The 14,589-nt window shown below is 44.7% G+C and overlaps 1 protein-coding gene across 1 annotated transcript; it reads left to right on the plus strand.

The window, feature by feature from the left end:
* The first annotated feature begins 2,781 nt into the window (after positions 1–2,781).
* On the plus strand, positions 2,782–14,298 carry LOC121612406 (Krueppel-like factor 15). The gene is made up of 3 exons (XM_041945278.1): positions 2,782–2,962; positions 4,724–6,317; positions 11,208–14,298. Exons 2-3 carry the CDS (start codon positions 4,789–4,791, stop codon positions 11,374–11,376), a joined length of 1,698 nt encoding a protein of 565 aa, XP_041801212.1. The 5' UTR covers positions 2,782–2,962; positions 4,724–4,788; the 3' UTR covers positions 11,377–14,298.
* Positions 14,299–14,589: the final 291 nt, after the last annotated feature.

The following is a 14,589-nucleotide window of genomic DNA, read 5'->3' on the forward strand; positions in this document are numbered from 1 at the left end:
GGGTCAGAAGGTGAGGCTAAAGCCGGTTACAGCTTGAACACTGTACCCACGGTTACAAACAGTTTCGAGTAAACAAAACTCTGTGCGATCTAAAACCTCCAGCTCCCGACAAAGATGCAACTGCCACTATCACCAAAATCACAAACACGTGTACGTTTATTTTTTACTCCACCAACTTGTTGACCAGATTGTCCAAAATGGATGAGAAACTTATGCTGCCTCGGAAGTATTTACAGATATCTCCCTTCCGGTTCTTCTTGGTGAGAGTGCCAGCTTTGTTCTATGTATCATCTGTGATTGTTACAACCTTGAAGCATGCACCCAAGAAGCACACATTTTCCCCATTTCACTTTTGGCACGTTGCAAGCATCACCAGAGGAAATAAATCAATTTGATTCATTAGGTCCATCTGGGGCTTACATAATATACATATGTGTAGGTGTTTGTGAGTTTGAATAGAGCAGCCGAAGCCAATTAGTCTGTGGGGCAGAGAAAAGAACCTCTGTGGACCTCATGAGACTCTGTTTGTAAGTAATCACTTTGAGCCCTGCATTGCCTCAAATATAACGTCAAATTAGACTCAAAATGGCTGCAGAGGTAACTCCTGTAAAGTTCAGCCTAGCAAGATACCACGATTTCCTAATATGCTTAACAAGCTGGCTATTGATATGAGCAAAGATGTAATCTGTGTGGGGAAACAGAGATGTGTTGACTGGATGCAGTGAGCAGCAGCAGCCCTGCTGCTCTGTAACCAACAACCTTACAGGACCTCTGCCTGACTTCAGGTCAGTTTTAACCGAGAGAGGATTTGACTTTGGTTAAAGAGTCATTTCCTGTGTGTGAGAAAGCAAAAGTACAGAGATAAAGGGAAAAAAAACGGTTCAACTCAAAATGTTATCACAGATGAAATCACTTCAGCTGCTGTGGTAAGAGCCATACTGGTGTGGGCCTTTTTCCACAGCAGACATTCTGACTTGTCATAGTAGGAGAAGCACTGTTACTAATAACATTGTGTCCCAGTCAGCCATGACAGTGAAGGCACCAGTGTACTCTGCAAGAAGTGCCTGTCGAACGCTCGAATAACTTCGGAAAGCCCCTCCACCGACAACTTTCCTGATGCGGACGTAGGAAAGTGAACTGGGTTTTTAACGTGTCTCTCAAGCTCTTCCTTTTCATTTGTTACACAACAACTCGCAGCACATTTCTTGCGCACGGCTGAGTCCAACACTTTGAATGGCTTCCAGGTCAGACGAGGTCGGACGACACGTCGTGCAGACCGCTTCTTTTAGAGCATAACCTGTGTCTTCTGTGAAAAAGGCCTATTCAGAGATGTAGTAGCACCTACAGTCGCTCTAGCTTCACCAATATTGCATCATGTAGTAGTTTTAGTAGCAGTTAAAGTATTCATGGTGAATACTTAACATAACTGATTAGTAGAAACTGTAGTAACCTAACAGCTGTGGCAGGTGTTGCAGGCGCAGTAGTAGTAGTAGTTGTAGTAGCTGTATCTGTAGGAGTTGCAGTTGTACCAGTATTGATAATAATTGAAGTAGCCTACATATCAGGGTACGTGTTGCAGCAGTAGCAGCAGCAGTGGCAGTAGTAGAAGTTGCAGTAGCAGCATTAGCAGTAGCCGTGCCAATGGTGGTAGCAGGAGGTATTCATATGGCGTAATAGTAGTGGTGGCAGTTGTGGTAGCAATATTAGAGTTAACAGTAGTAGCAGCAGCAGAAGTACTATTAACAGTGGTAGTTGCGGTAGTAGATGCAGCAATAGCATTATCAGTAGCAATAATAGTAGCAGTATCAGTAGTATTCAGTGGGAGTCCTCTGCTAAACAGACCTCCTCAGTGTGACATTGTGTATCCTTTTACACTGCTTAATAGCCACCAACTCTCTACTGTATACAAGTACACACTGAAACACTCTGAATGTTTACAAGCAGGCTGAAAGTGGATCATTCATCCAAACACACCGAAAGGTAATCTAACCTACGCAGGCAAATCAAATTAGGTCGGAGCCAGTAAAGTTGCTCCAGCCCAGCTGAGCTGTTTATATGAGGTCTGCTCAGCTGGAGTGAGAGCAAAACTTCTATTACTGGTGTTATTAGGAAGCATGTAAACACACACACACAAGCCTGCTCAATGGCTCCCTCATTCACTCAGCCGCTCTGCCGCTTATTCAGACGTGCTTGTGTGTGACAGGCAAGGAGCTCAGAAGCTTTAAAATGCTGATATTTTCTCTCTGGGAAAAATCATCCTTACACATGTATCTGAGCAGCTTCAATACCAACGTACGTAAATCCATCGAAATTAACGTGCACATTTTAAGTCTTAGTTACAGTAGAGCTCTATGGTGACCTATGTGAAAAGAGATGTATTCCTATAGACCAATATTACATGACCGGATGATCAGAACACTACTGTAAACCCTTAGAGCCCTGAGGGGAATAATAGAAGAGCAGCAACATGTTGATAATGAGTAAACAACACAAGTGGCCAATCGAAGTCTTCATAGTTATTGTAAGGGAATGGCAGTGCTTTCATGATCTGGTCACACACACACACACACACACACACACCCTCTCTCCATTGACGCCAGACTCTGAGGCCTCCCTCTCTCGACCGAGAGCCAATTGCGGCGCGCCGATCAGGCGAGCCTTCATGAGCCGACCCCCTCATTTGACTGGGAGCTATAACATACCCTGCCTCGATCATGTGACGCCTAAGCGAACCACCAGCCCTCTGGAGAGAGTAATACTGTGCGCGTGCGTTTGCGTGCGTGAGAGAGAGAGAGAGAGAGAGAGAGAGAGAGAGAGAGAGAGAGAGTGGAGGCGTACAGCTATGCACAGACCGTGTCGTGGCGTTATATTGCCATTACGCGCTATTACGCACTGACAGCTACTTTGGAGAAAAGAGCGCTCGGAGCGGCAGAGCGGCATCTCGGAGTCCTCACATGCAGAGGTGAGTGCGCGGGGAGCGCGGACGCTGCTGTCATTTCCAAGTGTTTGTTTGTTTATCTCCGTGTGTTTTCTGGCTCTCATTGCGTAGTACAGTAGGAAGCATGCAAGCAAGCAGTGCTGCCGAGTGAATGAACTTACATTTGGTATCTAGTCTACATATGCGCGTTTGTAGCGACGCCCCATGCTGCCCACATAATAATAATAACAATAAAATGTTTAAAATCCTTCCTTGGACGCGTATCACGTGTGCGACATTGTTGACTTAATGTGCATATCATGTTAATTTTTTTTCTCTGTGATCTGCCAAACTGTCACAGCCTGGAGTGTTAAACATGCCGTAAATCCCACAAGTGATTCTTCACGCAGCGTGGTGAAGAGCAGGAGCGCATGCTGTCAGAGCCGGCAGGGTTACCATAGGGCACATGACTTAAGACTTGACCAAGCCAAGATGTTCCAAACTCTCTTCCCAAAGGTTTTTTTTTTTTTTTTTTTTTTTTTCCATGAGGTATCAGCAGCAGCAGCAAACCAGAGGACCCTCGATGTCATATGATGTTATCACATCAGCTACCATATCTGAGACCAAGTTTGAGGTTGGATCGCTGTTACATAACCAGCTGAAGCTGGGACACAACAGCGGCGGCATGACTGTGACTCCAAGTCAATGAAGTAATGGTGTGATTCACGTTAGATCGCTTCCCGGGGAGCAGCAGCCACCTCAGTGAGGACCTCTGGAGGTCTCCACACTTTGGACGCGGCTGCTTTTTAGCTTTACAGAAGAGGGCGCACAATCAGCCTGCTTTCAGTCTCGTGCAGCGCACACGCAGCCTTTTAAGGTTTTAAAGGGGATTTCAACGTCATGTTTAATCGTCGTAAGCCACTCATTGCATTTGAGGCCGTTTGATAATGTCTAGCATTTTTAATCCATGCAAATGTAGACGGGGTGCATTGTGTGTGTGTGTGCTATTTGGTGGATAAAAATAGACACTAAATCCTTCACTCATCATCCCATTGAAATCTGCTGATCTTAGACTGTGAGAAAATACCACCCTGTCAACCGCTGACATTACCTCTCAGCTCTCACTGCAACTTGCTCTCACTTGGTAGTCTGCTGGAAACGTTTAGGTGAACTTTGCAGTATTAGACCACTTTCTGACACTGTATCAGTGTGTCTCTAAAACTTCCGTAGCTTCACAATCGTTTTGCCAGTCACGCTCATCTCCAATGAGGACCGCTGGAGAGAAGTTAGAAAGAAACACGTCACTGAATGACAGCAGGACCATGTGGCTTTAATGTTAGACGTGGTGAGAAATGGGAACCCCTGATTCCACATGGTCAGCGTGAAGTCTGAACCAGCAGCTGCAGAGCTTACACACACACGCACACACAGTCTTCAAATTCCACCTCCTTCACACGTGGTTGACTTTCCTTTTGAAGTGTCATCAGCTGCAGACCTCTTGAACAAGCAGCATATAGACTAAATCATAATAGTAATTTTCAGTCAGTCTGCTGGTTTACTTATTTTTATGCAGTATGAACTTGAGGCATTGCCCTGTAAAACATTAACCTCGAGTCAACTGCCCTCAGAGTGTCAATGTGTTCTCATGCTGTTTTTGCTTTGCACAAATCTGTCAACCATAAAGTCAGACTTCATCAAAATGGAATCAAAATCAAGCAGAGTGGGTGCCACCACATGGTCAATAAGGTATGCAGTCCAGTTCTTTCATCATCATAAGTGTTGATCACACTCGTTTGTGTTTTGCAGGAAGAAGGAAGTTTTTCATTAGCATTCGGCACAGCACAGTCCGGCAGCCATTCATCCGCACAGGAATGGTGGATCATTTGTCACTTGGTGAGGAGACCTTCCTGTATTATACCGGCTCCCCGGGCTCTGACTACAACTGCATCTGTCGCCACGCCAATGGTGGCGTGTTGCCGGGTATCATGGTAACCGATGCATGCATCTATGATCACCATCACCACCCCTACCAAGGAGTGGCACTCTCCTCCTCCCCTCACCTCTCTGAGGATGACCTCAGTGACTCCTCCAGCCCTCGTTCCTCCCTCTGCTCCAGCCCTGAGTCCTCGTCGCCGACGTTGCGGCATGTTCTCGACTCCAGCTATGACAGCAGGAGCAGCAGGAGCAGTGGGAGCTGTAGCTCCTCAGGAGGAGAGAGTCAAGACAGCCTGCTGGACCTCCTCCTCTCGCAGGCCTCCCTCACCACCTCAGTAAGCGCCAATGCCAACAGCAGCTGTCATTCTTCGTTTCTATCTTCCTCCCTGTCCCTATCCTCCCCACCCTCTTCTTCCTCCTCATCTGCCCCTCTTTTACCCATGGGCCTGGCCTGGGAGTCAAAAAGGGAGCAGCGGCTGAGTCTCCTACAGCAGCAGACGAAAGAGGACTGTTACGAGTTCCCCGTCTTCCTGGAAGAACTGCAGGACCCCGCGGCGCTCCTCTTTCAGCCCACCCTAGAGGAGATTGAGGAGTTCCTGGAGGAGAACATGGTGGTGGCAATGGAGAAAGAAGAAGAGGAGGGCAGCGATGAGGGGATGTCGACAACATCAGAGGATGCAGAGGCGGAAAGTTCAAGGACGTTAGTAGGAGAACTCGTCTCAGTCTCACAGAACTCAGATCAGACTGTGCCTGTGGCTCGTTCTCCACTCTCCTCCTACACAGAGACCAAACACACAGCATGTGCATCTGACATGGACGGCTCGCCGTCCGCGGTGGATGCTCGTTCTATGTCTACATCTGCTTCTAGTAGTAGTGGAGTTGATGAGATCAAACAGGAGGACTGTGGTTCATCGCCAGCCTCATCAGAGGGTACCAGCGGTGCCTCCAGCGTGCCTGTCATCCTACAAATCCAGCCCATACAGATCAAACAAGAGCCCAACCCTAGTGCCATATCAGACGCTGTCACCCAGCAAGCCCAAACCCAGCAAACCGAGTCACAGCCGACACAGACGACGTCGGATATCAAAATCGCCCAGCTCCTGGTCAACATCCAGGGGCAGACCTTTGCCTTGGTGCCTCAGCTGCTTTCCCCGGCAAACGCGGCCGGCTCAAGCAAGAACAGAAGCGCCGTTGCATCCAAGTTTGTCCGGATCGCGCCGGTGCCCATTGCCGCAAAACCCATCGGGGTTGGGGAAGGCGGTTTAGGTGGAGGTTCAGCTGCAGGGGTCCTCACAGGAGGTCAGAGGTACCAGAAGAGTGCAGTAGCAGACCTTATTAAAATGCACAAGTGCTCCTTTCCCGGCTGTAATAAGATGTACACCAAGAGCAGCCACCTTAAAGCCCATCTGAGGAGGCACACGGGGGAGAAGCCCTTCGCCTGCACGTGGCCCGGCTGTGGATGGAGGTGAGCAGAACCGAGTGTTGTTATATGACACGATTAGATATACACACACACATCAAAAACATGTATAACATCGCACACATTCCAACCTAGCATTGATTAAAGGTTTGACGGTGTGGCTAAATGGATATGTAAAGCATTCAGAGTGCGCTCTACACTGTGTGTATATACAGACTACAGATATTACAGTAACTGGGGTTATCATCTTCCGCTGTGGTCTCATAAACAGTTCAGACGCTTGAAGATAACTCGTCATAACTGTCTTTTCTGAATGTGTGTAGACTTTGTAGAGGTTTACAGAGTGCTGCTCATTACTCTGTCATGCAAAGAACAGTGATGATTTGTTTACGAGACCCGAGGTTTTGTTCCAAAGGGGAGATAGAGGATTAATATGCATTAAATATACGATGAGGCACAGTGTAGATGTTGCATGGATGGAAGGGGCAGGGGCTCATCCTCAGGCAAACTACATGAAAGAGGGTTATAATTTGTTGGATTTTACACACTGGCTGTGTGTCCCCACTATCTGTGTATTTTTGTACTATGGTGAAGTTGTAGATTAGATAAAGTGCCCTTTGAAGCTGTCTACATGCAGACTTTGCCCCTTGCCAGTTATTCCACTTGTTTGCTCACTGTCTACAACCACTCACACAAACACGTTAATGCAGTGGAGATATGAAGGATTATTGCACAATCAATTTCAAAGTTTTCACTTCAGACAAGCTCTCATGGTAGCCAGAATCCACCTTCGATCCGTGATACATTTTTGGTCACGGATGGTTGTCAATGGACTCCTCCATACATACAGTTATCGCTCAAGGGTGCATATAGAGTCATGCACGTTCGCGTGCGTGTGTGCGTTTCCACACATGGACGGAGGCAGGGTTAAATTAGGTCAAGCACTACGCTTAAGGTTAAACTATGTTAAGCATTTTGAGTTTGAGGGTTAGGAGTTAAGAGGTCAGAGTGTGTATTCCGGTGCACACATCCGTTCCGTTCCAGAAAGTAATGCAGATGTGCTGTGTGTGTGAGACGCAGAGTCAGACAAGTTTGGCCCAGCACAGCGGACACTTCTGCCTCCCTGCAACACCACACTCTGCGGGGAGGCAGTACTGCACCTGCAGCTATTTAAAATCCTTCATTTCTGAGACAATTTCCCCCAATATGCATTATGTCTGAGCATACATCAAAGCACATTCTGTCTGCACTCACTGAGAACGTGGTATTATTTTTTAATGCAGCATCACTTGATTGTTTTGGCACACACACGCACACACACACACACTCTTTAACTGAAGAAAATCTTCCCAAAACTGCACTTCTGCAGTCTTTTCCTGACAGCAGCAGTATACTGTATTATACGGCTGCCCTCTCCCTGCTCCTCTCCTTATGGGCCAGGAAATGGAGTTTAGCTTGGGAGTCAGGTACCTCTTACCCTCTGTAACCTTAGAATGGATCCATGTGCTGGCTCCTGTGAAGTGCAGAGGAGTGGTATTTCATTGGCTGGACTCCTGCGTATAACTCTGTGAAAGTTATATTTCTTCCTTTGCCAAACAGTTTTCTTGTTTAAAGCTTTTCGGACTTTCACCCCCCACCCCTTTCTGCCTGGCTGTAGTTTATTCTTATGCTATGGACAGATCTGGATGCACAGAGTCACGTGCAAACACTTAAAGGTACACATGCGGGCACGACACACATGAGCATGCAGTATTTTGAGCTCAGACCTGCATGGAGACTGTCAGCAGTGGATGGCTCCAGCCCAAACAGTTTGCTGTAATAACACCGTGACGTGTGTGTACTTGGCATCTGTCATCAGGGCAGCGGCTTGCTGTCCTTGTCAGCTGATGCATTCATCGTCACAACAAAACAATGTTGTCGGGCGGTGACAGAGCTATCAGACTTTGATTTAGCACTGGAGCTCAAATGACAGGTAAAGAGAGAGCACTGACCTTACTATCCGGCAATTATGATACCGTATATTATTAATCCTCCTAGGAAACTGCCATCTTCCAATCCAAGCTGTGCAGGGAAGTCAGCGAGGCTGTGGTCACCTTTAGAAAAGCCTTTGTGGATCTACAAAGGATTCGGTATACTGCTGAAGAACAACAAGGAAAGCGGTCGGAGGTGTTTTATGGTTGCTTGTATATATAAACGTTCTGTCGCTGATTAGTGCTGTCATGCATTAATGTGAGTTCCCTTTCATCTTACACAGAGTTGAAACTGAGCCACTCATAAGCTCAGTGATCAGATCAGTCTCTGAGTCGGACGGGAAAAACTAAACAAAAGAGACAAAGGGAAATAAAAATGACAGATAAACAGAAACTCTGTACAGTACGTGTGCTCGCCAACATCTCTGTTACTGTAATTTTCCAGGTGTGTAACCAACCTAACCGCCCCACCTTTCTCAACTGTTTTCATTATGCTCTTTAGGCTGCTGAGCACAGTTTAGGGACAAGCTAGAACAAAGCCTGCATATGTGTTTCCCACAGCGCCCACACTAATATGTACACTATGCGTTGTGCTGCAGACACACCAAGCCGCCCTGAGGGCCTAAGGTGCAAAAACCACAGTCCTCGAGTGATCCACGCAAGTGCCTTCCACCCTGTAAACTCAATGACCTCGCCCACCCTCCCTGGAACATATGGAGCCGAGAAACCTCACACAAGTCAGATTAGGAGAAAAGAAACGGAGGAGGAGCTATATAGCAAGAGAGGGCCTGAGTTTGAGAGAGACATATGGTGAGGCTATGAGGGAGAACTGGCACACGATCAATGTTAAAAAAAAATGGATTTGAAGAACAATCAGGCTGTCTATTTGCATAAGCCCTAAATGCATGTTGTGTTGAAAGATCCTCCCTGGTGCACTATGTTATATTTGGACTCAGGCCCAGTTTGAGTCAGTGGAATGGCTGTACATAGTTTGTGTCATGCCTCAGCTTGATTCTGGGATAGTGCAGCTTTAGTGTGTAATGTGTGCATGTGTGCACACAGATTACCATAGGGAATTAACACACAGTCACATGAAGCACAGAGCACACAGAGACTGATGTTTGCCTCGAGGCGTTTGTCACTTGTGCCAGAAAGCGTTTGTTAACTTCAAATCTGCACTAATGAATGTTTCTATATTAGAAATGGATCAAATGACTATTTTGATGAAACCAAAGATCATTTTCATCTGACTGTAGTTCCCCTCAGCCCATTGTTCCTTTTTTGTGTAACTTGACTGTCTCGGTTCAGTCCAGTGCTCTCTGCAACCATGTTTTGATAAACCAACTGCACACTACCTGCCCAGTGCCAAACGGACAAAGTTAGGAGCTAGCCAGCTAAACAGTCAGATGTTCTGTAATGAGCTAATGGAAACAGAGCCAAAAGAGTTAGTTCAGGCAAGAAACACAACTCCGAATGGATGCTGAAGCTGCTTTGCGTCTGCTAGATTTATCATAGGCAAGATTTGTCAACTTCATAAGGTGATAATATGTCAGCATTGCATATTCAGATTATTCTGCTGCCCCAAGTGTCAATGTCTCTCTCTGTGTAATGGATCTAGGTATAGCATCTTTGCATGTATTCTTCACTTTAAGTATAAAACAGACTGCACTGATGCTATCCAGATGAGAGTCCTACAGTTGTTTGTAGCTTTGAGTGAAGTGTCTGTAAACTGTAACTAACTGTAACTGGATGGATTTCCATGACATTTGTTGCAACATTCATTTGATCCATTTAACTCGTGCAAGTATCATAATATTTTGGTTTATGAATAAATACGGCCTCAGCTCCACTTTTTGTATGAGTGTTAGGTGCTAATTAGCAAATGCCAGCATGCTTACAAGCTGCACTAAGATGCCACATTGTAAATATTACACCTGCTTAGCATGTTAGCATTGTTATTGTGAGCATGTTAGTACGTTGACATTAGCATTTGGTAGTGTCTAAGCACAGTCTGACAGGGCCGCCAGCATGGATGTAGACTCCTAGTGTTACAGTGATTGATTATCTGTACTACTTTGTGTATTCTGAGCACCTGAAAGTGTGAAAGGTAAACAGATGCAGGGCCACCAACTATATAGCTGGCTCAGATATAGATTAAAACTAAGTGTAACTGTCATTAGACTTAAACTAGATATTCTGTGGCTGTCTGACTGTGGGCCAAGTCAAAATTCATTGTAGATAAGCAGGTTAAAGAGATCTCACTATCACACAATCAAGCAAATGAATCGTCTGTCTGTTTGCTTTAAGGTTCTTAGCCTTTCAGATACCACAGCTTAGCTTTATAAGCTCTGTCAGATATCTCCTTTTTATTACTGCGCCATTAAAGTGATGAATAGGCTGGTTGTGTAATCCATGTCTAGAGTGGAAATGGTTTGAAATAACTGTGAGTGACGTTGACACCTCTGTGAATTATCGCCTTCAGCCTGCCGCTGCTGCTGCTACTGGAAGTGTGCCGGTGAATCAGTCTGTGTTACAGATTAATCTGATCTTAACAGCTTTACTCATATATGCAGATGCACACAAAGTCACACACACACACATGCATATATATAACCGGCACTCCTCTATCATCTACTTAACCCTACACTGTCGCGATATCCAAGCTGGCCAGAGCCCATAGCGACCGGAGCAGAGCAGGCCAGGAATAAACTGTGCATGGATTTGCAGCGCTCATGTGTTGAGCTAAATATGGAAAAGCTCTTTGACTCAGAGAAGACGCAGTTCAATACACATGTTTAGTGTCACACCTCCGTGATCACCCTTCGATAAAACAACTTAAAAAAAAAAGGAGAATAAAAGGCAAAGAATTTAAGAGATGAGTGTGGAGTATTGCTAAAGAGATGCTTAATGTTCTGGAAAAATGTGATCGATTTGATCAATCACATCCTGGGTCTCCTTCCGACAGGTTCTCCCGCTCCGACGAGCTGTCCCGACACCGGCGCTCCCACTCCGGAGTGAAACCGTACCAGTGCATCGTCTGCGAGAAGAAATTTGCCCGCAGCGATCACCTGTCGAAACACCTCAAAGTCCATCGCTTTCCACGAAGCAGCAGGACAGGGCGCTCTGCAAACTGACTCCTCTGACCCCACTCTGACGGACTGACGCTGAGCAGAAAGGGGGGTGGCAGGAGGGGCCCGCGTTCGTGTGTTTGTGTGCGCCGAAAGACAGAGGAGGGGGTGAAAGTCCAGACACCTTTTAAAGGGGGTCTGTGCAGGACTCTTTAGCCTGTGCGTGTGTTTATGCTCAAGCATGTACGCGTGACGTACATTCATGGTACTGTGATAATTTATTGGGTGGCGAGGAAAAGACTGTAAAAACTGAACTAGAGCAGAAAACTGTTACTTGACACAACACCCTCACAGGTGCAATAAGCTTCTTGTATATTACAACTTTTTTTTTTGTCACACTCAAATATTTTAGCTAATCTAATTTGAAGAAAATTGAATTTGCTATTCAGAGTATTTTTACACTTTGAGGTATGTGTTGTTGTTATTGCAGCCAAAAGCCTAATATCAATAAAATTTGCATCACTAAAGGGTCTGCTACTACTTAAAACAGCCAGTTTTTTTTTTACCTTCCTAGAGCCAAATGTTTCGAAGTAATAATGACAAAAAGTCACCGCTTAATGGCGATGAGGTGTGGTTTTTTTTTCTTTGTGCTGACTGGACATTGGGAACTATTGGGGCCTTGCTTTAATTCTTTCAGCAGAGTAAATGATGCATCAACATTCCTTTAGCTTTGAAGAAGCAACGTTATTGCCTTTGAGTCTGGTTACAGGAAAAAAAGAAACACTTTGGAAACCTCAAACACAATAACAAAGCTCAAGTTCGTGTTGAATTACTGCTCACCAACAGAGATTATCTCACTATGTAATTTGCACTGGCACACATGAAATTTCTGGTTGTCCGCCCAAACAAAGTGTTTTGAGTATTTTTGTAGCTGTATTGTGGCCTGACTTGACTCTGCAACACCTTTTTGACTCGTCTGGTCGAGAGGCTGTTAATCTCGACGTGTCATTTTTATGGCCCTTTTGGATCAAAATGAATTCGGGGTGCAGTTCCATCCAACACAAAATATTTCAAGCCAAGGTTGAAAACAAGTATGTGTCTGTTGTTCTTTCTTTAGCTCATCATATATCACAACATTTGTTTTCTGGCTTTGTTGTGTTGTTATGTGAAGCCGTGTCATTTATTACTTCATGTCACTTTATTTACTTCATATCACTGCTGTGAAAAGCTACGCAGAATAATACAGGATGGTGAATCCACATCGCTGAGCTGAAGCGAAGGAAAGGCTGGCGTCAGTGTGAGTCAGCCCAACACATTTATTCACGCTGGTCTTGAACCTGTCCCATCTCTTGCCTCCGTTCCTGCTAATTCAAGCCTCTTTTTTGCCTCTTCTTTCCACCGATTAACTTCGACACAGACGAATTTTCAAATGAAGTGAAAAAGATTTACATGTGAAATTTAAGTGTTTCTTTTTCTTTTATGCAGTGTTACAAAGTGAAACACAGAGTTGAGCCCAGACCACCAAAACAGATTCATTAAAGCGGGCCTATGTAGCTTCTGCTGAACAGCCCCTGCTGGATAGGACAGAATAGTGGTGAATGGTAAAACGTAGCGTAACAGTTGCACAAGTAGAGATGAGTTGGACAGCGTTGGCAAGAAATTAGCATTAGCGACCATAAGCTACCGGGCATACAAGTCAGGCTGTTGTAGCCGAACACCCGAGAGTACTGAATTTAGTGTTTTTGCAGAAGAAAAAAATATAAACATTTTGTACCTTTCTTGCAGAGTCATCAGGTAAAATATGGCTCTGTTAGCTCCCACTGAAGCCTTTTCTCTTGCCAAATCAAGTCTTTTTTCCTTCGTCCTTCCATAAATGAATTACATAAACTGAAAAATGAAATGGTTTGCATATCAAATTTAACTGGAATGTGCTTGTACTTGTTGCCCGTTTGTTGAGACTTGAATTGTGTGCCGTTACTTCATCAAATAACAAATTCATAGGGAATATTTTGAGTCCTTTTCATGTCAAGTAACGTCATTTGTTACAGCATATTCATCGATCATTTAAAAACCCCTGTTATCTGTCCCTGACCTGAAACATATCAAATCTCTTGCCATAGAATGAGATGCCTTTGTCTTGCACTGTAAGGGAACAGTGACCATTTTGCTTTTTTTCGTCGTATTACACATACCTGTATAGATTGCTTTAGCGTGTGTCATTCTGCATCTCAGCTGAATTGAACCAAATCATGGGAGACACACGAAACGCCAGAGTCCGGAGATGGTTTCCTGTGCCATGAGGATGACACCGTTCAGTTCTGAAACGGTCTGAAGAGAGGAATGTTCGTGTGAATTGGAGTTGAGTTGCTTTGAAAATGTTTGATTTGCTGAAAACTACAATGATTGACAAACCTTTTGAGAGTTCGGTACACAGCACCTGAATGCGACACTGTATGGAGGGAGTGTGTGATCTCTGTCGAGCATTCCTTCCATACAATCGGAAGAAACACTTTTCTGAATGGGTGTCATACGTGAGCCCACGAATGTATGTAAATACTGTATATGCATCTGAAAGGAGAACTGAGATATTCTTCTAGTGATTTCTGTGATTGATTGTGAAAAGATTTTTTTAAACTATGTAAAGAAAGTGTACATAACGTGATAATTCAAATATATAGTGAAAAATGTGGTAACTTGCTCTTTTGTCAGGTTTTTACACAACACATTATTATAAGGCTCATGAAAAGTTTCATAATACATCCATGGCTCAGCATTTATGATGCAGTTTCCTCATGTATTTCGTAACATTTTCTTGACTTGCACACCCACTTTGTCAGGTGCTCATTGCATAATGGCACAATGTATTATGAAACGTGTGATGAGTTTGTTGTGTGCTCTGTAAACACATGGCAAAGAAAGAGTTGCTTCAGATCTTATATTTTTGCTTTTGTTCTTACGTAAAAAACACATTTACAATAAAAAAAATCCCAAAACCAAAGACATGTTTTCTGTTGTTTTCCTGTCACTAATCAAAAAGCCAACAGTCGTTCTCAGCTTTAATCTCCCGAGTATCCACAGTCTCTTTTCTCACGTCGCTGTCCTGCTTATTCCTTCACTTTAGTAGAATTTGGTTATTCCAGTCAGCTCAGGAAACTTAAAAGATGACATAACGGGCAGATACTTTTCCTTTCCACTACAAACCACAATAAGCACCCCCAGGCCACCAAAAAACAGTTCATTAAAGTGAGACTTCAGCTGACCAGTGACCACCACTACCAC

The sequence above is a fragment of the Chelmon rostratus genome, chromosome 10 (genome assembly GCF_017976325.1).
Source record: "Chelmon rostratus isolate fCheRos1 chromosome 10, fCheRos1.pri, whole genome shotgun sequence".
Classification (NCBI taxonomy): Eukaryota; Metazoa; Chordata; class Actinopteri; order Chaetodontiformes; family Chaetodontidae; genus Chelmon; species Chelmon rostratus.